We start from the raw sequence: 18,521 nt of genomic DNA, 5'->3' as shown, positions 1-18,521 counted from the left end.
TGTTCACACCTGCCCAGTCCTTACTGACTCAAGTTTAAAATCTTGTAGTCCACACCATGGCCACATAACTACAAATCCCACCTTCTGACACATTCAAACCTATTTAACATGTTAGTGCACATACACAATAAATATGTTTTCGTATTTTAGTCCCAAAGGCATCGAGTGACGAGATCCATCAGGGTTAACTGTCAAGCTGTTAAGCTCCAGTTAGTATGTTAAAGCACTTTAACCTCTTAAAACCATTAGAGCACTCCTTCAGTCATACAACTCTACCCCCCCCCCCCCCCCTCCACCCACACACACGACAAACTACCCCTCCACACTGTCACTCGGCCAGCACCTCTGCCTCCCCCTTTCCCTCAGGGCACCACCTCCTCCTCGTACACCGCCTCCTCCCCCTCCTCCACCCCCTCTGTGTTGATCTGCGCCACCCCCAGCCTGTAGAGGGCGTCCCGGATCACCACCTGCCCGGGCTGACAGGCCCGCAGCACCTGTCCGATCTGCTGGGCCACGATTTCCCTGCTGCTCAGGAAGTCCGTCAGACGGTTGAACAGGTAGTAGTACGCCGCGTTGTGGAACACCTGGGGCCGGCTCCTCACCCAGCTCACGGAGCCCTCCCCCCCCTCCGACCCCGTCCCCAAGGCGACGGGCTCGACGGGCTTCCTCTCCTCCCCCCCCTCCTGGTCCGTGCTCCACTTGACCCCCCCCTCCCCCGTCCCGTCCCCCTCCTCCCCCTCCCTGAAGAGGTCGGCCACCAGGCCTGAGTGGGGCTCCAGCTCCCTGCAGAGCCCCATGGCGTAGCGCTCCTGGCCCCGCCCGGCCCCCGTGGGGTGCACCAGCCAGCGGCCGGCCGACCTGGTTGCTGGGTGGACCTGGCCGCTCTCGTCCACGCAGGGCAGGTCGGCGCTGTAGGGCTGGTCCTGCAGCTCAGCACACGACACAAACTGAGAGGAGACACAGAGAGAGAGAGACACAGAGAAAGAGAGAGACACAGAAAGAGAGAGAGAGAGGCAGAAGTAAAGTTCTGTAACTACCTCAAGTTTGCGAAAGGCCTTGTTAGAAAAGGACAACCACCACAATCCTAACTCAACCACGAGGGTGTTTTGAGACGCGTGGTGTTAAAGCAGCCCTGTATCCCTACCTGAGGCTTGTCTGTGGGGTCGGAGAAGCAGCCCTGGTTCCAGCCCCACATCCTGAAGGCCAGCTCTGGGTACTGCATGTCAGTGCACAGCGCCACCTGCTGCGCCGCGTCGGTAGCGTACACGGGCGGCCAGAACCTGGAGGACAGCAGCAGGTCCACGTGGTCACGAGCCGTCTCTCCCCGGACCAGGAACTTGGAACCACACACCACCTGGAGAGACCACAGACGGCTCATATCTAAGGGGGGAGACCACCTGTGTAGTTTGATATCTAGAGAGAGCAAATATGTCGTTTTCTGTCGGGGGGGTGGGGGTGGGGGGGGATGGGGGTGGAGGGGGGGGGGGGGAGAACAGATGTAGTTTGAGATAAATGTATGAAGGGCTGGATGGAGGGAGGATGTTCCTGGGGTTACCTGGTGGGGGCAGACCTTGGACAGCTTGCCAGCGGTGAGGTGAGGGGGGGGCTGGGGGGAGGTGGGGAGGCCACTTTGAACACGCGTGTACAGGGAGATCAAAGACACCAACAACTCATCCTGACAGAGGGAGGGAAAAAAGGGAGGGAGAGAAGAAGGAGAGAAGGAGGTCAAAGAGAGAGAGAGAGAGATAGAGATAGAGAGAGAGAGAGAGAGAGAGAGAGAGAGAGAGAGAGAGAGAGAGAGAGAGAGAGAGAGAGAGAAGAGGTGTTCAGCTCATCCACATTTACCACGTACGAGAACACAGACGTTAAGGAAGTCCAGCACAGGCAGAGAGGAGAGCAGTCTGTCTCTGACACACACACACACACACACCTGGGTGCAGTGAGGCTCTGCGCTCTCTCCACAGTGCTCCAGGATGGCTCTGAGCTCCTCCTCGCTGTGCTCATCCAGGTGTTCCGGTCTCAGGTGACCCTCGTGGATCAGACGGACCAGGGCCGACGGGTCTCCTACACACACACACACACACACACATACACACATGAGAGGACAGTCTGGTGGTTGAGTGTAACATGGATGAAAAGCCCCCCTGGTAGGAGATGCGGTACCGGCAGGCTCGTGGGCGGGGGACAGGAGCTTGTCCTTCTCTGTGTTGATGACCGACGAGCTCCTGGAGAGGGGGGGGAGGAAGGGGGCGATGATGGAGGCGTCCACCCGGGTGATGGGCACGTCAGAGGGGAAGGCGGCCTGCTCCAGCGCCTCCCTCTCCATGGTCAGCCAGAAGTCGTCCACGCGCACCTCGTCTGGGGAGCCAAACTCGGGCCACGTGAACTACAACGGACGACAACGGCGGAGACGCGCGTCAGCACGCCGGCCGTCCACCCTGGGGCCACGCACACGCACGCTGGCATGTTTCCCACGCGTGTATTCAGACAGAGGCACTTTACAAATGCTGACTTGCGTGTTTGAGTGTGTGCGTGTCCTGTCTCTCTCTCACCTCCACGTGTTTGAGCTCCAGCACGTTGCTGGTGTACCGCTGGGAGATCTCCACCTTGGGGGCGACGCCGCACACGCCACAGATCATGTCGTTGTAGTCTCTCACCGTGACGCACTCGAACGCCCAGTAGCCACTGACCAGCAGCTCGTGCACATGCAGGGACTCCTCTGAGGTCAAGCCATGGACTGGAGAGGGAGGGAGGGGAGGGGATGGAGGGGAGGGAGGGAATGAGTGTGTGTGAGAGCTTTTCAATGTTTGTGTGGATGTATCTGTGCGTATGTCCATTTTAAGGATGTGTGAGTGTGTGTGAGTGTGTGTGTGTGTGGTGTTTACCAGGGTGGTTCTGGATTTGGTTGAAGATGGTTGTGACGGCCTGGGAGGGGTTCTGGCCCAGTCTGACGTGAGTCCGGATCTTCAGGAACAGGTCCAGACTCACCAGCAGTCTGTTCCCAATGTTGAAAAGACCTGCAGGAACACACACCCATACACCCTTACAAGGGTCCAGATACTAGCACAGAAGGAGGTGAGTGTTGAGTGTGTGTGTTCAGGAGAAAGTGTGTTTAGGAGTGTGTGTGTGTGTGTGTGTGTGTGTGTTTGTGTGTTTAGGAGTGTGTGTGTGTGTGTTTGTGTGTTCAGGAGTGTGTGTGTGTTTGTGTGTTTAGGAGTGTGTGTGTTTAGGAGTGTGTATACCTGGGTGGAGGTGAGTGAAGCTGTGCAAGGCCAGGCACTGAGTGTTCAGGCAGACCTTCAGCTGCAGGGAGGCTGTCTGGATCAGAGACTCAGTCAGGAGCCAGCAGTCCTCCTGGCCTGCCACAGAACTGACACACAAACACACACACACACGACACAAGTTAACATTGAAAGGACGCACGTACATACAATTTGACCTTCTACACACCACACACACACACACACATACACAGGGTCCTGACATCACACAACAGTAACCCCCCCCCCTCCCCTCCTGTGCTTAAACTCTACCTCTGTCCTCCCTTGAAGAGGGGGTAGTGACAGAGGCCGCAGTGTGTCGCCGCCGACTCGTAGAAGCGAGGCCAGCCGTGCTGGGCCGCCGCCCCGGCCTCCGGGTCCTGCTGCGGGCCGGCCCCAGCCCCGGCCTCGCTCAGCTCCTCCTGGGGGCTGTTGAGCTCCTGGATGAGGCCCAGCGTGTCGCGCAGCTCGGCCTCGCTCTCGGGGATCTGCAGGTCCCGCCGCAGCAGCTGCAGGGTGGACTGGCGCTGGAGCTCCCGCTGCGCCGCGCTCAGGGCCACGTACGGGTCCAGCAGGACCCCACACTGCCACGCAGAGAGAGGGAAGGAAGGGACTGAGAAACAGGAAGCGGAGGCAGCGACAGACACTGGCAAACAGGAAGTACACCTCTGGGTTTGTGGACGGCAGCAGCTCTGGTGGCTGAGCCCCCTGCGGTGGGTTCTTTAGATGAGGGTTAAACCCAGGCTCTTTAGATGAGGGTTAAACCCAGGCTCTTTAGATGAGGGTTAAACCCAGGCTCTTTAGATGAGGGTTAAACCCAGGCTCTTTAGATGAGGGTTAAACCCAGGCTCTTTAGATGAGGGTTAAACCCAGGCTCTTTAGATGAGGGTTAAACCCAGGCTCTTTAGATGAGGGTTAAACCCAGGCTCTTTAGATGAGGGTTAAACCCAGGCTCTTTATATGAGGGTTAAACCCAGGCTCTTTAGATGAGGGTTAAACCTAGGCTCTTTAGATGAGGGTTAAACCTAGGCTCTTTAGATGAGGGTTAACCCCAGGCTCTTTAGATGAGGGTTAAACCCAGGCTCTTCAGATAGAGGGTTAAACCCAGGCTCTTCAGATAGAGGGTTAAGAGTTGGAGCAGCACCTTGGTGCTCTTGCTGGTCTTCCTGGACAGCTCCCAGCCACAGCAGGGACACTCCGCCGGCTTGTGTCTGTTCTTATACACGTAGTCACAGGAGGGGTTCTTACATCGACCACGGCCTCGCGCTGTCGACAGGCCCAGATCCTGGGAGGACACACACACACACACACATCACTACAGGTTCCATAGAGGCAGCAGACCCCCCAGGGGAGACAGTGAGAGCAGTACTAACCAGGCTGGGGGTGGAGGGGTGTGACAGAGGCACCACGGACATCCTCTTAACCCCATTGTCAGTCAGAATGTACTGGCTGCCCTCTGGTGGACTAGCAGAGCTCTACAGGACGAACAGGGATTAGGTTAGAGAGGCAGGGTGTGTGTGTGTGTGTGTGTGTGTGTGTGTGTGTGTGTGTGTGTGTGTGTGTGTGTGTGTGTGTGTGTGTGTGTGTGTGTGTGTGTGTGTGTGTGTGTGTGTGTGTGTGTGATCTTACCTGCTCCAGGGTGGCGGTCACTGGGACAGCTTGGCCCAGTTGTTTCAGAGTGTTGGGTTTTAGAGCAGACATCTTGTCACTCAGAGCTGGTTAGAGAACAGAAACCTCAGCATGTCACCACAGAGAACCCTCCACCTCCAACCACATCAAACCACCACCCTCACCACAGAAACAGACAGGGTCAGTGAGGACGACGCTATACCTGTGGTTGTTCTGCTGTTACTGGCTGTCCCGGTTTTGCCTTTGTCAGAGGGAACAGTTATGCACTGGAGCAAAGCTTGTCCTGCCATCAGGGAGAAAGCAGAACTGGGTCAGGTGGTCGTGGACTGTGGCGACATAACACCGCTCATCTCCTCATCTCAACCCACACGGGTGATGGTTTCTGTGTTCAACGCTCACCTGTGTTGCAATAGGCTGGGAGGATGGGCCGCATGGGGCGCTTCTGACCAATCGCAGTGCTTCTCTCCTGGCCTTTACCCTTGGCTGTCACTCTGCTGGGACTGAGCATGTCCAGATATATTGAGATACATTCATCCAGAACATATTAAATGGCAAATGTAGTAATGACTTCTATTAATGGAACTACTTACGTCAAGGCAGTCTGTGTGTGAGCGTCGGTGTTGCTGCCCTCTGGTGGCTGTCCTGCTGTAACTGCACTCTCCTCCGCCCTCCGGTTCTGCCTGCACCCCAAGCTCTCTCTCTTGCGGCCGGGGGTTTTGGTGTGGCTGGGGTCTGGAGCCTGACCCTGGGCACTGCCCTGGGGCAGTGGGGAGGAAGGCTTGGCTGGGCAAGATGGTTTCTTACCCTGGATCTTTTTGGCCTAGGATTGAAAACATGGAGATGGATTCACACTCAACCTTTAGCCTAACTTTTAGCGTTTCTACATTCTACATGGTGCTGCTATATGATTTTTTTATTTACACACCTCTTTAAGGAAACTTGTCTCATTCTAACCCTGACTAAAAAGTGAAACCTGGTCTAACTGAGTTTGGGTCTAGCAGAGACGTGGTACTCACAGAGGGCATCCACTTGCCCCCCAGGTCTCTCCCACAGTTGGGGCAGGAGAGCGGCTTGTGGCGAGTCACGTAGACGTAGGGGCAGCCCACCGTCTGGCACCTGCCCCTCCCTCTCCTGGTGTACGTCTTCACTGCCATCTTAAAGGAGGGTTTGGGGTCCACCCCCATCCCACTGGCGGCGACAGGAACCATGACAACCGCGCCTACAGTGCTGGCTCCTGGCAACGCCGTGGGCTCCAGCAGACTCTGAGGGGAAACAGGTCAGACGGCAGGAATGACACAGCAGGAGACGCAGATACTAGAACACCTCGCAGGAAGTACAGGAAATAACTGACATGACACCAGTAAAAATGTGTTTTATCTTCTCCTATCCTGAAGGTTAGGGACTAAGGTATGAAGCTACTCCCAGGTTGTGAAACTCACCTGCCCAGGTAGGAGAGTGACCAGGTGAGCAGCCTCTCCTTTCACCTGCTGTACTACGTCCTCTGTCGCTATGCCAACCGTGCTGTAATCCCCACCCAGCAACTTTGGCTCCTCCCCCATGAGCAGTAATCCAGCTCCCGTTGAATTCTGAGGCTCGTAGTTTGGCATGGGGGCTGATGGAGAGGAGGATGGTAGGCCCCCCTGTAGGGTCACGGTGGCATCCTCGCCCCTCAGACTCTGGACACACTGCCCCACCAGCTCCACCCTGCCACCCAGAGCCAGGCCCCCGTCCCCCCCTGGACACTCCTGGGGCTCCAGACCCACCTGTGAGGGGTAACTCCTGGGGAGCAGGACGTAGTTGGCCCTGGGGAGGATCTTACGGAAGCCAGACAGGTCCTGAGAGGGCATCGGGGATGTCTAGCAGACAGGAAGTTAAAGTCACGTTTAGAAAGGGAAAAGGAAACATGGATAATGTGTTTTTGTGCTCCTCTTTTCTAACTTGTCTTCCTTCTGTCATTGTAGCTCGAGGATGAAACTAGGAGACCTCAGAATGAGTGGATTTACCAAACAGATGTCCCCCCTCCACCAAACACTGAAGTATCATTGGTAACACGTGAATAAATCTTTGTAGGTTTTTCTGTTACTTTTTATTTTTTTACTTTAAATAGGAACCCACAGTGTTGGCCCCTTCCCTCTCCTGCTTGGCCTTCTCCAGGTAGAAGGCCTTGTCAGCCACGGTCAGCCTCCTCCAGCTCTCACTGATACGCTTGTTGATCTCAGACTGCGGCATGCTGGGATATTCCTGCTGCATGGACTGGTGCACGTCAAAGTAGTACAGCAGGTAGGCTGACCTACACAGAAGAGATGGTTAGGGTTGGAGCTAGACAGAGATGGGCTAGGGTTGGTACTAGACAGTAGAGATGGGTTAGGGTTGGAGCTAGACAGAGATGGGCTAGGGTTGGTACTAGACAGTAGAGATGGGTTAGGGTTGGAGCTAGACAGAGATGGGCTAGGGTTGGTACTAGACAGTAGAGATGGGTTAGGGTTGGAGCTAGACAGAGATGGGCTAGGGTTGGTACTAGACAGTAGAGATGGGTTATGGTTGGTACTAGACAGTAGAGATGGGTTGGGGTTGGTACTAGACAGTAGAGATGGGTTGGGGTTGGAGCTAGACAGAGATGGGCTAGGGTTGGTACTAGACAGTAGAGATGGGCTAGGGTTGGTACTAGACAGTAGAGATGGGTTGGGGTTGGAGCTAGACAGAGATGGGCTAGGGTTGGTACTAGACAGTAGAGATGGGTTATGGTTGGTACTAGACAGTAGAGATGGGTTGGGGTTGGTACTAGACAGTAGAGATGGGTTGGGGTTGGTACTAGACAGTAGAGTTGGGGTTGGTACTAGACAGTAGAGATGGGTTAGGGTTGGTACTAGACAGTAGAGATGGGTTGGGGTTGGTACTAGACAGTAGAGATGGGTTAGGGTTGGTACTAGACAGTAGAGATGGGTTGGGGTTGGTACTAGACAGTAGAGATGGGTTGGGGTTGGTACTAGACAGTAGAGATGGGTTGGGGTTGGTACTAGACAGTAGAGATGGGTTAGGGTTAAACATAATTGCTACCTGGGTTTCTTCTGTTTCTCAGTGCTGTCTTCCTGAGTCTTGTTTCTCTTTTTGCTCTTGGGAGAAGTGACCTCCATGAGGGTGTAGCAGCTCTCCACCTCCTCCCCTATCCTCACGTCTGACTCCTCATACACCTCCACGGTCTCCATCATCTCCATGCATGCAGAGGCTATGTAGAATCCAAGACACGTGTGTTTATGTAGGTCCATATTTTCAGTGTGTGTGTGTGTGTGTGTGTCGGTTGCTTTTTACAACCACTGATTTTTCTTGGGTATTGACGGTTATCGGCTACAGCTAGCTATCAACATATTCTGTACGTCTGGCCTCCGAAACAACTACTGCATGGGTCAGGAGAACACTGCTTGTTTTGGCTGTTCACTGTCAGTTCAGTCGTACTTTGAAGGAGGCAAACGGATGCTTTGACAGTTGTAGTTAAAACGTTGTTAGTGTGCATAATTCGTTTTCAGTTGTCTAAGCAATTAAAAGTCTAGGAGTGCGGGTGGAAGTCAACAAAACACACAACGTCTATTTCTATTCTAATAGTGCCCTCCTGTATGAAATTCGGATTATTCGGGAGTCATCATACTGAATGCAGAATCACTGTATTATCCAATGAGAAGCCTCCTTATTGAAACCTTACCTCACACACCGAAGAAATGAACAGATGGATCAAAAACAAGTTTTCAACACTCTGAAAATGCTCCAGATTTCATTATTGAAATTAAAATAGATTGTTTTCCATATTCGATATAAATTGACCGTTAGAGATTTTAAACAATGGTCCAGAAACGGTGCCCATTTCGCCCAAGACTTGCAAAAACATGGCGCTTTGTTGCTATGGACGTCAACCAATCCAGTAACGCAATGAACATCTGCGCGCCAATCACAGAAGACGTTTTAAACACGTGAAAGCAAACATCCATCCGCTTTCTCTCCTACAGAAATAGATTTGAGATCGGTTTCTGTCAGAGCTCAACGATTAAGCTCTGATCATCGTTATTCTAAGTGCCACACATCAGCTCTGTATGTAGCCTGCTGACACATCAGAGGCCTATAACGCCAATAATTCCTAATAGAAATGACATTTTGGAAAGGAAATCTTGTTCTACACTAGTTTTATCAGACCAGAGTAATCGCACAGATGAACTACTTTGAGCACCAACTATCAAGGCGTTGAAGTTGAGCACAGAGCACTCTACTTAACAACATGGCGGACAAGGTGAGTACTGTAGTCTTATCAGTTTTATTATTTTCACGTGTCTTGTCAGATGACTGTACTTGCTGGAATAGCGTGAACTGGACCACACGTTAATAATGATGTAGGCAGACACAGATGGCTTCTTCTCCTTGAAATGTTATGTTGTCCTTCGCTGTTCTCTTTCTCTCCAAGGGGATTAGATTTTGTCGGACCAGCCTCACTTTAGAAAACACTTCTTGCTAGCTAGTACAGTCGATGCATTTCTGTGAGCTAAACGTTTGTTTTGTTGTAATGATCGCCAGACTCCTTGTTGTGTTATACTAGGACCCTCTCAAGCAGTTGAAGGACCTTAACCAGCTCAAGAGTCAACTAGAGGAGATCCATCGACGAGTGGAGAGCGAGGTGGCTGCAGGAATCCCACAGGTAGTTGCCCAAGTTATTAAGTTATGAATGAACAAACGAGTGTTAATTGCATGTTATATTTCACATGTTTAGTTATACAGCTATAGCCTACTGCCATCTAGACTACTTTGGACTTTATTGAGTAGTAATCCATTGAGTCAGGACAGGACATTAATGTTTGAGTCATTCTTATAATAACCCAGATACTGGTGGTCAGTGTTCAGTCTACCTGGCATACTGACAGTGTCTCATATTCCAGGGCAGCAGTGTGCTGGGCTCTCCCTTCCTGAAAGGTTTCCTGGCGGGCTACGTGGTGGCTAAACTCCGCTCCTCCGCCATCTTGGGAGTGTTACTTGGAACAATCACAGGCATTTACGCTGCTCAGAACTATCAGGTTCCCAATATCGAACGCACCATCAAAGACTACTTTGACATCATGAAGAAAGGATCAAAGTAGTAAGGAAAGTTAGTCCTTCTCCAGGACCTTTCTGTGGGAGCCAGGTTCAGGGGCAGAACTAGATGGCTTCTGCTCAGGTAGAGGCCAACAGAGAAGGCCCAGACCTCTCCTATGTGCACTATACTGAGGATACTGATTGATATAACTGGATGTTTCAGACTGACTGGCTTGCTTTGGGTCTAAGGGTTCCGCTTGAACAGTGTGTGTGTGTGTGTGTGTGTGTGTGTGTGTGTGTGTGTGTGTTGAAGACTACAAATGTACGTGCGTCAAGTCTCAAGTTACAGGTAATGTTACAGGGATTTTGGATGCTTTGTAATGCCACCTGGTTCATCCATAGCATATTTGAATGAAACGAGGATGGTTGAAGCAGAAATAATATTAAGTATGGAAAAAATCATGATCATGTTTCTGTATATTATGGGATTCATGGGATTCAGATTACCATTATCGTATGCGACTTAAAACTTTGTCTGACCCATGAAATGTGACATGCTTTACTGACAATGATAGTGATCAATAACATGGAGTCAGGCTCCCCAGCCCGTGGAAGGAGACACTGGAGGAAGGGGCTTCAGTGGGGGGTCCTCCTGGGGCTCATGGTCCTGATTTATGGCTCTCATGCCCCCCTCATCGCCCTCACCAAGGTGGACGGACAGGTTCCCTTCAGCTCCTCCTCCTGTGTGGTCCTGATAGAGTTGACCAAGTTACTGGTGTCCCTGGTTTCTCTGCTGATGGCGGGGAACCTGTCCACCCAGCCAGCCTCCCTGGCCCTTGTGGCCCCCTACGCTGTGCCTGCCTTCCTCTACGCCTTCAACAACAACCTGGTGGTCCTCATGCAAGCCTACATGGACCCCAGCTCCTACCAGGTCCTCAGCAACCTTAAGATTGCCTCCACCGCCATCCTCTACTCCTTTTGCCTAGGCAAGAGGCTACGGCCCACTCAGTGGCTGGCCCTGGGGATACTCATGGGGGCAGGGGTGGTCCACAGCTACAGCAGCCTGGATCTAGAGGACCAGGCCGGGGCAGAGGCCAACGCGAGTCCCAGGCTTCACATTACGGCCTGGGGCCTAGTCCTGGTGTTGCTGTACTGTGTAGTCTCGGGGCTGGCTGCTGTTTACACAGAGAGGGTCCTGAAGAGCCAGCGTGTCCCCCTCAGCCTCCAGAACCTCTACCTGTACGTATTCGGAGTGGCCATCAACGGGGTTTCCTACATCTCCAGCGGGGGCAGTGAGCAGGGTTTCCTGGAGGGCTTCTCTGGGACAGTGTGGGCCATCGTGGCTGGCCAGGCGGCCAACGGCCTGCTGATGTCGGTGGTTCTGAAGCATGGCAGTGGCATCACCCGTCTGTTTGTCATCTCCTGCTCCATGCTGGTGAACGCTCTGCTGTCCTGGGTCATCCTGGGGCTGCAGCTCCACCCCCTCTTCCTGCTGCCTGTCTTCATGGTGGGCCTGGCAGCCTACCTGTACTACAAGTAGGGGTGCCTGCCCACTGCCACGACCCTTGAACCTACTAGTGGGCCCCTGGTAACCTCCCTGCCCCAGGAGCCTGGGAGTTTGTGTGTGTGTGAGATGGTTTTTATTCGTTTTGTGTTTGGAGGGGATTGTTAGTGTGTGTGTTTTGTGTGTTCTTGCTTTTTTGTCGTTTGGTTTAAAATGTCATTTTGGTGCATCACTATTTATTGTTGTTTGGGTTGTGTCATGTTCAGTTTAGGTTTGTGGATCATTGAACAAGCAATAGAAATAGCACAAAGAGAGAGAGAGAGATGGAACAATCTAACAGTATTTACCATTTGAAGGCCTGGTGTTCTTCTTCCTTTACTAACCGTCAGCAGTCACACACAATCATATTCCGTACCTTATACATGCCTTTATGCTGTGACAGCCAAAAACAAGTGTATTCTGAACATAATTTACAATCTTAATATTTTAACCTGTGGTACTTCTTACATTTCTCAAGTGGTGCTATAACTATCATCATGGTCATACTATTTCCTTCGCCAAACTATACGTCAGTGGTACAGTTGTTTATTTTGTTGATTGTGTTTCTGAAATGTTTTAATAAATAGAGATATTAAAGACGAGTTGTTTTTCATTGTGGGGGGGGGGGGGGGGGGGGGGGGGGACAGGATCTGCAGGGGCTAGGACCCAGGGACCGACAGGGTGTCCTTCATCTCTGCCAGGGCTGTGGAGGGAGGAGGGACCACACTGGTAGTACCTACACCTTAGCACCAATAAACTGACAGTATTTCGATGGGAACCAAAATGTATTCCAACAGTTCAACCAAGAAGTAAGACAAACCTTATGTAGTCAATTCGTTTGAAAACGGTTAATGCCGGTTCTTTATAATGGACGCCTCACCTTTGCGTAGCTGAGTGTTGTCAGTCTGGAGCTGCTGATTGACAGCGGACAGGTAAACGGCATCCTGGATGGCCTCCAGCATCACAGTCCTGTACCTCCCCTCCGACAGCCTCCTCTGCTCCTCGCACACCTGCCGGAACACCCTGAACACCTGGGCACGAGGAGAACGCACACACATACAAGATGTACAAAATGCAGGTGGCTGCAGTCATTTCTAAAACCCTAGTTCCATCATGGTCATGAGCCCACCTGAACGCTCTCGGTCCTGACACAGTGCATCTCTTGTCGGTGTCTTTTGTACTGGGCCTCCAGGTCTCTCTCGGCCTGCTGGGCCTCGGTGCGCAGGGCCTCCAGCTGTAGCAGCAGCAGCTGCCTCTCTCCACCCAGGACCTGCAGCTCCCTCTGGGGCCCCTCCAGCTGCAGGCAGGGGCCAGGGGGACAAGACGGTCGACTTAAACAATGCATGTACTCATGAATTGATGAGAGAAAGAGAGAGGAAGGGGGAGAGGAAACCTGTTCCTGTGCCATCTCTCTTTCGATCTTCTCCATCTCCTCCTTTATAACTCTGCCATGGTGCACCTTAAGTCTCTCCCTCTGCTCCTTGGCTTTGATGTATTCAGCCTGGATAAGGGTAAGGGATGCCCCAGGGGTTAGAGGTCAAGGGTTCCCTGTTCTAAGAGGTTACCTGGTCTTAGAAGTGACCAGGTGTTTCCTGGTCTGTGAGAATACCTGTTCTGAGGGGTTTGTTTTCTCCCTACTGACCCCCTGCTTCTCCTCCTCCTCTCTGAGAGCTTCTCTGAGCTGTCGGATCCGACCCACTCTCTCCTGGAGCTTCTCCTCTCCCACGCCGCCCTCTGTGGGCGAGAAACACACCTCTCAGCCTCTCGTCCCGCCTCTGCCGGCCTCTCACTCAGCCTCTCCTACAGCCTTCTCGCTAACCCAAAGTGGCGTGCGCAAAGTATACCTGTGAGGTGTTTAGCGATCTCCTCTCTCAGCTGCTCCTGCAGCCCATACTTCCTGTCTGCGGCCTGGCTGCTGTCCTTAACACTGGTGCTGTGTTCCCTGTCTTCGGTGTCTGTGCTGCGGTCAATACTGGGTTCTGTTTGCATGGACTGTAGGTTGGGGCGTTCCTGCCGAGACATTTACATTTAGTCATTTAGCAGACGCTCTTATCCAGAGCGACTTACAGTAAGTACAGGGACATTCCCCCCGAGGCAAGTAGGGTGAAGTGCCTTACCCAAGGACACAACATCATTTTTCACTGCCAGGAATCGAACCGGCAACCTTCTGATTACTAGCCCGATTCCCTAACCGCTCAGCCACCTGACCCCCTGAGACATACATCTTCACTTCACCACACACTCAAACACGGATATATATCTGACATATTCAGTAAACACCAGTACAGGAGGTACTCACTGAGGCTTCCATGTCCAACGAGAAAAGGAGAGAAGTGAGGCTGCTCTATCTGGAGTTGATAACCGTGGCCTGAAATATTAATAGTCCAAGCTCACATGTCCTTGTCCCTGTTGCCTAGATGTTGGGTTGCCTGGGTGTTGGGTTGCCTAGGTGAGGACTGGGTTTACCTTAAAGCACATGAGTTGTTCAGTTGTCAAAGCGAGGGTGTCAATCCTTGATGATGATCATTTAAAGTATGGAAGGGGAAAGCTGGAACCTCCGTTCTGACATTTTTGTTTCTGAACTTGGGTTGTGAACCTTTGGTTTCTGTGGGCCACATTGGAAGGATTCACCTTTTAAAAGATTTTTTTATTTTTATCTTCAACCAACCAATACAGGTATAATACATACATATTCACACACACACAGTTTAGTAATTAATTTCTAAATTAATTCAAGAACTACGAATACATAAGAATGCAAATTGAAATCCTGAGCTCTCCTGAATATACTTATGAACTCTGATTCTTGATTTGTAGGACATGTAAGAATGGAATATGTCACCCCACTCACCCTCATCACAGGTCAAGGTTTTCCACTGGCATATATGAGTACCAGTATGTCTCATGACCCCTTCTATACTGTAAACACCTTAGACCAGAGACCAGCAGCTTGTGGGACTAGACAGCTTGAAGCAAAAGTGTAGAGCCATCAACTCTGACGAATGTAGCAGTGCATACCTTAATATGTCATTGATTGCTTTACTGTTTGTTTTAATACATTATATTTATATATTTTTGTATATAGTATATCTTATGTGACCATGTGATATTGTATACATCTTGGTAGGTAGATGCATATAGAACTCATTTTATTAGGGAAAAGCATACTTTATTAGGCCCACACAGTACATGCATTTGGGAGTTTCACCTCCCCACTAACAGTACTGAACCGAAGAAATATAGTTATATAGCTTCATGAAAATCTTTGACAGAACCTTATCCAAAAAGTAAGTGCTTGACATTATTGCAGAATCCCAATGTAACACACTGTTTTTCATCTCTATTTTTGTATCCACTCATTTATTTTAGTATCTATTGCAACAAAAAAAAGAAATATTTAATGTAGACGATTAGTATGATAAAGTTAGCTGGTAGCTGTGGAATAAAATCAAAAAGGATCAGCATAATGCCAACATTAATGGTGAGAGATGAAAGCCATCATAGAGCATGCTGACAGCAGGACAGGAGCCGTCGCTTCACTGGACGCAGCCGGTTACTTATCTTGAACATCTAGAAACAGCGAGACAGAAGAACAACCGTTAAAGACACTCATGTGTAGAGGTGCAGGGAGCTAATGTTGCGGTTCCCTCGCTGTGCCACACTCACCAGACTCCAGCTGCATGGTCTTCAGCATGGGAACCATCCGACGCAGCCCTGGGGCCGGCTTGGGGACTGTGGGGAGGAACCATTGGTCAGGGAGGACTGCTCAACACTAGCATTGGGGGTGGCCCCCACACTGCTCAACACTACAGCTCAACATTTAGCAGACGCTCTTATCCAGAGCGACTTACAGTAAGTACAGGGACATTCCCCCAAGGCAAGTAGGGTGAAGTGCCTTGCCCATGGACACAACGTCATTTTGCACGGCCGAGAATCGAACTGGCAACCTTCAGATTACTAGCCCGATTCCCTAACCGCTCAGCCACCTGACTCCCTTCACACTCTTAACTGTTGGCGACTGTGACAGTACCAGCTATATTGCGGTTCGGTGTAGCGCATGTTCCTTCCTACCTCCACCACAGGTGGGCTTGCCGCGCATCTCGGTGCCTGGGATGGCAGTCCCCTCGCTGTCCACGCACCAGCAGTACCCGGTGGAGTGCCAGCACTGCATGGGCATGAAGTGGCCTTGCGCGTCACACTGAGGCTGGTAGGAGCCGAGGATCCTGGTCTGCAGGCGACACTTGGTCTGCAGAGCCGAGGCTGAGGAGGCAGCGGAGAGACGACCCAGGGTTAGAGAGGGTTAGGACTAGGCTTAGGACAGGGCTAGGGGTTACGTATGGAGTTAGGACTAGGGTTGAGATTAGAACAGAGTTAGTACAGGGCTAGGGTAGGTACGGGGTGCAGTGCTGACCTGGCACAGGGGGGGATTGCTGGGCCATCTGGAAGATCAGCCAGTGACGCATCCAGGTCTCAAAGCTCTGAGGAGAACCAGAACACTGGAGGTCAGGGACTGAAACATTCATCTGGACTAACTAGACGTCATGGAAACGTTTGTTTGTGCATGTGTGTGTGTGTGTGTGCATGTGCCCTGCTCACCATCCACTCCTCTGACTCCATCTTAGTCTGCAGGCTCTGGACGTTTTTCAGGAAGCTCTGGTTGAACTCGGGAAGGGAAACGTTCTGATCCAAACATACATACGGATCAGGGATATGCTACACAGGAAGTGGAAGCCTGATTCCATTTCAGGAAAATGTTAAAGTAAGAAAGGTCCTTGCAGGTAGAGGTATCTCCAGATCTACTCTAGGACACACGGTCAGTTGATGTGGTATAACGATGCGATGTGACTTACCTGGAGGAGATCTTTCACCTGCTTCTCCACAGACACGATTGCAGTGAACTGCAATTTCTGAAGGGGACAGGCACAAGTGGTGGTCAAGAAAGGGCTACATCACTGTCCTCAAATAGCATATGTGTGTTTGTTCGATATCCGAAATAAATACAAATTCTGAGAATTATGTAAACGAGTGTGGGGTTAGAAAAGAGGAAGTGGGAGTTAGGATCTGCTGCCCCCTAGTGCCGGCTCCAGGTGACGTGACCTACACTCATCGGAGTCTGGGCCTCCTTGGGTTCCTCGTCGCTGAAATCCTTCAGCAGAGGCATGGTGTTCATGGGGACATGCATCTGAACAGGAGCCACTGCTCGGACAAAAGGAACACAGTTTTACGACCCAAACGCCTGTAGCGGTGCTACTGTTCCACCATACATTTTACATGTAGTCATTTAGCAGACGCTCTTATCCAGTGCGACTTAAAGTAAATACAGGGACATTTCTCCCGAGGAAAGTAGGGTGAAGTGCCTTGCCCAGGGACACAACGTAATTTGTCACGGCCGGGAACCGAACCGGCAACCTTCTGATTGGTAGCCCGATTCCCTAACCGCTCAGCCATCTGACCCCGTCACATTGACGAGATCTCTATGCATTGGTGCCCCCTGCTGCTCACCGTGGGACCGGATGGTGATCTTCTTGTTCATCTTGTCAGTGTTCTTCTGCAGGTTGTGGATCTGGCCCCTCTGGGAGATCACCAGGTAGGCTGTGAGGCCTTGGCTGGCCAGAAGCAGACACGCTAGCACGGTCAGGCCTGCCACCTTGAACGCACGGTTGTTTGAACCACTGGGGGGGGGGCGGGGGGGGGGGGGAGGGGTTAGAAAGCGATAGGGAAAGAGAATTACACATTTCGGAAAGTAACAGATAGAAAAGAAAATATGAGACAAAGAGAGAAGAGGAAAAAAGAAAGAAATGAACAGAAAGCAAAAGTGAGAGAGAAGGGTGAAGAGTGAGGTTTTGCAGGGTTTGATAATTATTCAACAACATTTTTGTCATTAACCAGAATTAGAGTTAATGTAAGGTAGATATATACATATTTTTTTTCATAACAATTTCGATACCAAGACATAAACATAAAATAGTATCCTCGGTCTTGTTTGTCTATCGAGCTGCCTGAGCCAATGAAATAGGAAGGATCACTAGTTGCTAGGCAGACGCATCTTCTGAAGTGATCAGGGTTAAGAGGAAAGTATTCTGCAAATGTAAATTCTTCAAACTTTAAGCGGAAATTATATATATTTATGTGAATAATTATACATATAAACATTTATAAATATAGTAAAAGTAATCAGATTGAATATTTAAAATGTGAATTTGTTTGTGCAAAAAGTCACAACTAAAGCAAGTCAAAACTAAAGCAAAACAACCTATTAAAGACAGGTTTGAAATACTTATAATACTAATCATAATATATTTTATTGATAGAATGTGGATTTATCAATTCATCTTCAAACTAAATTGGATATTTGTAACGAAATGTCATAAATCTTTCTCACCCTGGGGGGGCTCTGGGGGAAACAAGTGCCTCCTCGCTCCCGGCGCGCAGGAGGGAGTCGTCCTGGGGCTGGTGGTCCTCCATTCTCACAACAAGTTTTCGTCGGAGTCTGCAAAAGAATTACTTGTAGGTGACTTGTGCAGCACTGTAAACTCCCGTAAATAAATGCAAAGTTCTGTACTTTGTAAGTTTATTGTAGACCTGAAAAAGGAGGCAGGGTGATGGACTGGAAAACCCCGTACCAGAGCAGCAATTATATCTGCGATTTCATTGGTCAAATGGGCTACGATCACTTGTTGTTAGAGGCAGATAAATCTGAAGTGAATAGAATTGTCTATGTGTAGTATGAAAAGGCCCTTAAGACCTTTACCAAACTGTACTGAAGAATGTATTAAAAGAGTACCATTAAATTGTGATAATGTGACGAAATGGCTTTAGTTGAGCTGACATGTCAAGATTCATATAGTCTATCGTGTGCCTGCATGAATTTCTACAGTTGAAATTACCATGATTTGGTGTTGTTAATTATAATTTATGTTCATGAGTCAGAACATGTATGAAGGACAGCATTTAATTTAATCAGTAAATAAAATGACTTTATCCCTGATAGAATTGTACATGCTTATGCATGCTTATGCATTCAAAGTAGCCTACTGGCT

The 18,521-nt window shown here is 50.4% G+C and overlaps 5 protein-coding genes across 8 annotated transcripts; 2 read left to right on the top strand and 3 right to left on the bottom strand.

Annotated features, from left to right (window-relative positions):
* Nucleotides 1–312: 312 nt before the first annotated feature.
* On the bottom strand, nucleotides 313–8,650 carry hmgxb3 (HMG box domain containing 3). The gene is given in 21 exon segments (XM_067248102.1): nucleotides 313–410; nucleotides 413–947; nucleotides 1,145–1,354; nucleotides 1,556–1,675; nucleotides 1,931–2,064; nucleotides 2,164–2,386; nucleotides 2,553–2,737; nucleotides 2,886–3,017; nucleotides 3,243–3,370; nucleotides 3,534–3,844; nucleotides 4,405–4,545; nucleotides 4,634–4,735; nucleotides 4,890–4,975; nucleotides 5,092–5,172; nucleotides 5,289–5,389; nucleotides 5,480–5,709; nucleotides 5,906–6,151; nucleotides 6,329–6,745; nucleotides 7,005–7,179; nucleotides 7,947–8,115; nucleotides 8,587–8,650. Coding segments are annotated over 20 exon segments (3,813 nt in total). The 5' UTR covers nucleotides 8,105–8,115; nucleotides 8,587–8,650.
* A 323-nt stretch (nucleotides 8,651–8,973) lies between these two features.
* On the top strand, nucleotides 8,974–10,015 carry LOC136953827 (SLC35A4 upstream open reading frame protein). Its single transcript, XM_067247258.1, has 3 exons — nucleotides 8,974–9,165; nucleotides 9,469–9,567; nucleotides 9,806–10,015. The coding sequence occupies exons 1-3, from the start codon at nucleotides 9,154–9,156 to the stop codon at nucleotides 10,001–10,003; spliced, it is 309 nt and encodes a 102-aa protein (XP_067103359.1). The 5' UTR covers nucleotides 8,974–9,153; the 3' UTR covers nucleotides 10,004–10,015.
* Nucleotides 10,016–10,506: 491 nt separating this feature from the next.
* Nucleotides 10,507–11,933, top strand: slc35a4 (solute carrier family 35 member A4). Its single transcript, XM_067247252.1, has one exon. It carries the CDS (start codon nucleotides 10,507–10,509, stop codon nucleotides 11,476–11,478), a length of 972 nt encoding a protein of 323 aa, XP_067103353.1. The 3' UTR covers nucleotides 11,479–11,933.
* A 174-nt stretch (nucleotides 11,934–12,107) lies between these two features.
* On the bottom strand, nucleotides 12,108–14,116 carry si:dkey-201i24.3 (golgin subfamily A member 6-like protein 22). 3 transcript variants are annotated; one of them, XM_067247255.1, is made up of 6 exons: nucleotides 13,326–14,116; nucleotides 13,091–13,215; nucleotides 12,875–12,982; nucleotides 12,611–12,778; nucleotides 12,362–12,512; nucleotides 12,108–12,184 (listed from the first exon to the last, which is right to left on the bottom strand). In XM_067247255.1, the coding sequence occupies exons 1-6, from the start codon at nucleotides 13,501–13,503 to the stop codon at nucleotides 12,141–12,143; spliced, it is 774 nt and encodes a 257-aa protein (XP_067103356.1). In that variant the 5' UTR covers nucleotides 13,504–14,116; the 3' UTR covers nucleotides 12,108–12,140. The 3 variants fall into 3 exon arrangements, with proteins under 3 accessions (XP_067103356.1, XP_067103354.1, XP_067103355.1); XM_067247253.1 differs by having other exon boundaries at nucleotides 12,611–12,982; nucleotides 13,326–13,491; nucleotides 13,781–14,116; XM_067247254.1 differs by lacking the exon at nucleotides 12,108–12,184 and having other exon boundaries at nucleotides 12,311–12,512; nucleotides 12,611–12,982.
* Nucleotides 14,117–14,628: 512 nt separating this feature from the next.
* cd74a (CD74 molecule, major histocompatibility complex, class II invariant chain a) lies at nucleotides 14,629–18,046 on the bottom strand. 2 transcript variants are annotated; one of them, XM_067247256.1, is made up of 9 exons: nucleotides 17,864–18,046; nucleotides 16,984–17,153; nucleotides 16,583–16,677; nucleotides 16,332–16,388; nucleotides 16,078–16,161; nucleotides 15,893–15,959; nucleotides 15,553–15,741; nucleotides 15,148–15,213; nucleotides 14,629–15,051 (listed from the first exon to the last, which is right to left on the bottom strand). In XM_067247256.1, exons 1-9 carry the CDS (start codon nucleotides 17,944–17,946, stop codon nucleotides 15,035–15,037), a joined length of 828 nt encoding a protein of 275 aa, XP_067103357.1. In that variant the 5' UTR covers nucleotides 17,947–18,046; the 3' UTR covers nucleotides 14,629–15,034. The 2 variants fall into 2 exon arrangements, with proteins under 2 accessions (XP_067103357.1, XP_067103358.1); XM_067247257.1 differs by having other exon boundaries at nucleotides 14,629–15,042; nucleotides 15,142–15,213; nucleotides 17,864–18,045.
* Nucleotides 18,047–18,521: the final 475 nt, after the last annotated feature.

Source organism: Osmerus mordax, chromosome 12, assembly GCF_038355195.1.
Source record: "Osmerus mordax isolate fOsmMor3 chromosome 12, fOsmMor3.pri, whole genome shotgun sequence".
NCBI lineage: Eukaryota > Metazoa > Chordata > Actinopteri > Osmeriformes > Osmeridae > Osmerus > Osmerus mordax.
The sequence above is the reverse complement of the archived record's forward strand: the minus strand, read 5'-3'. Positions and strand labels throughout refer to the sequence as shown.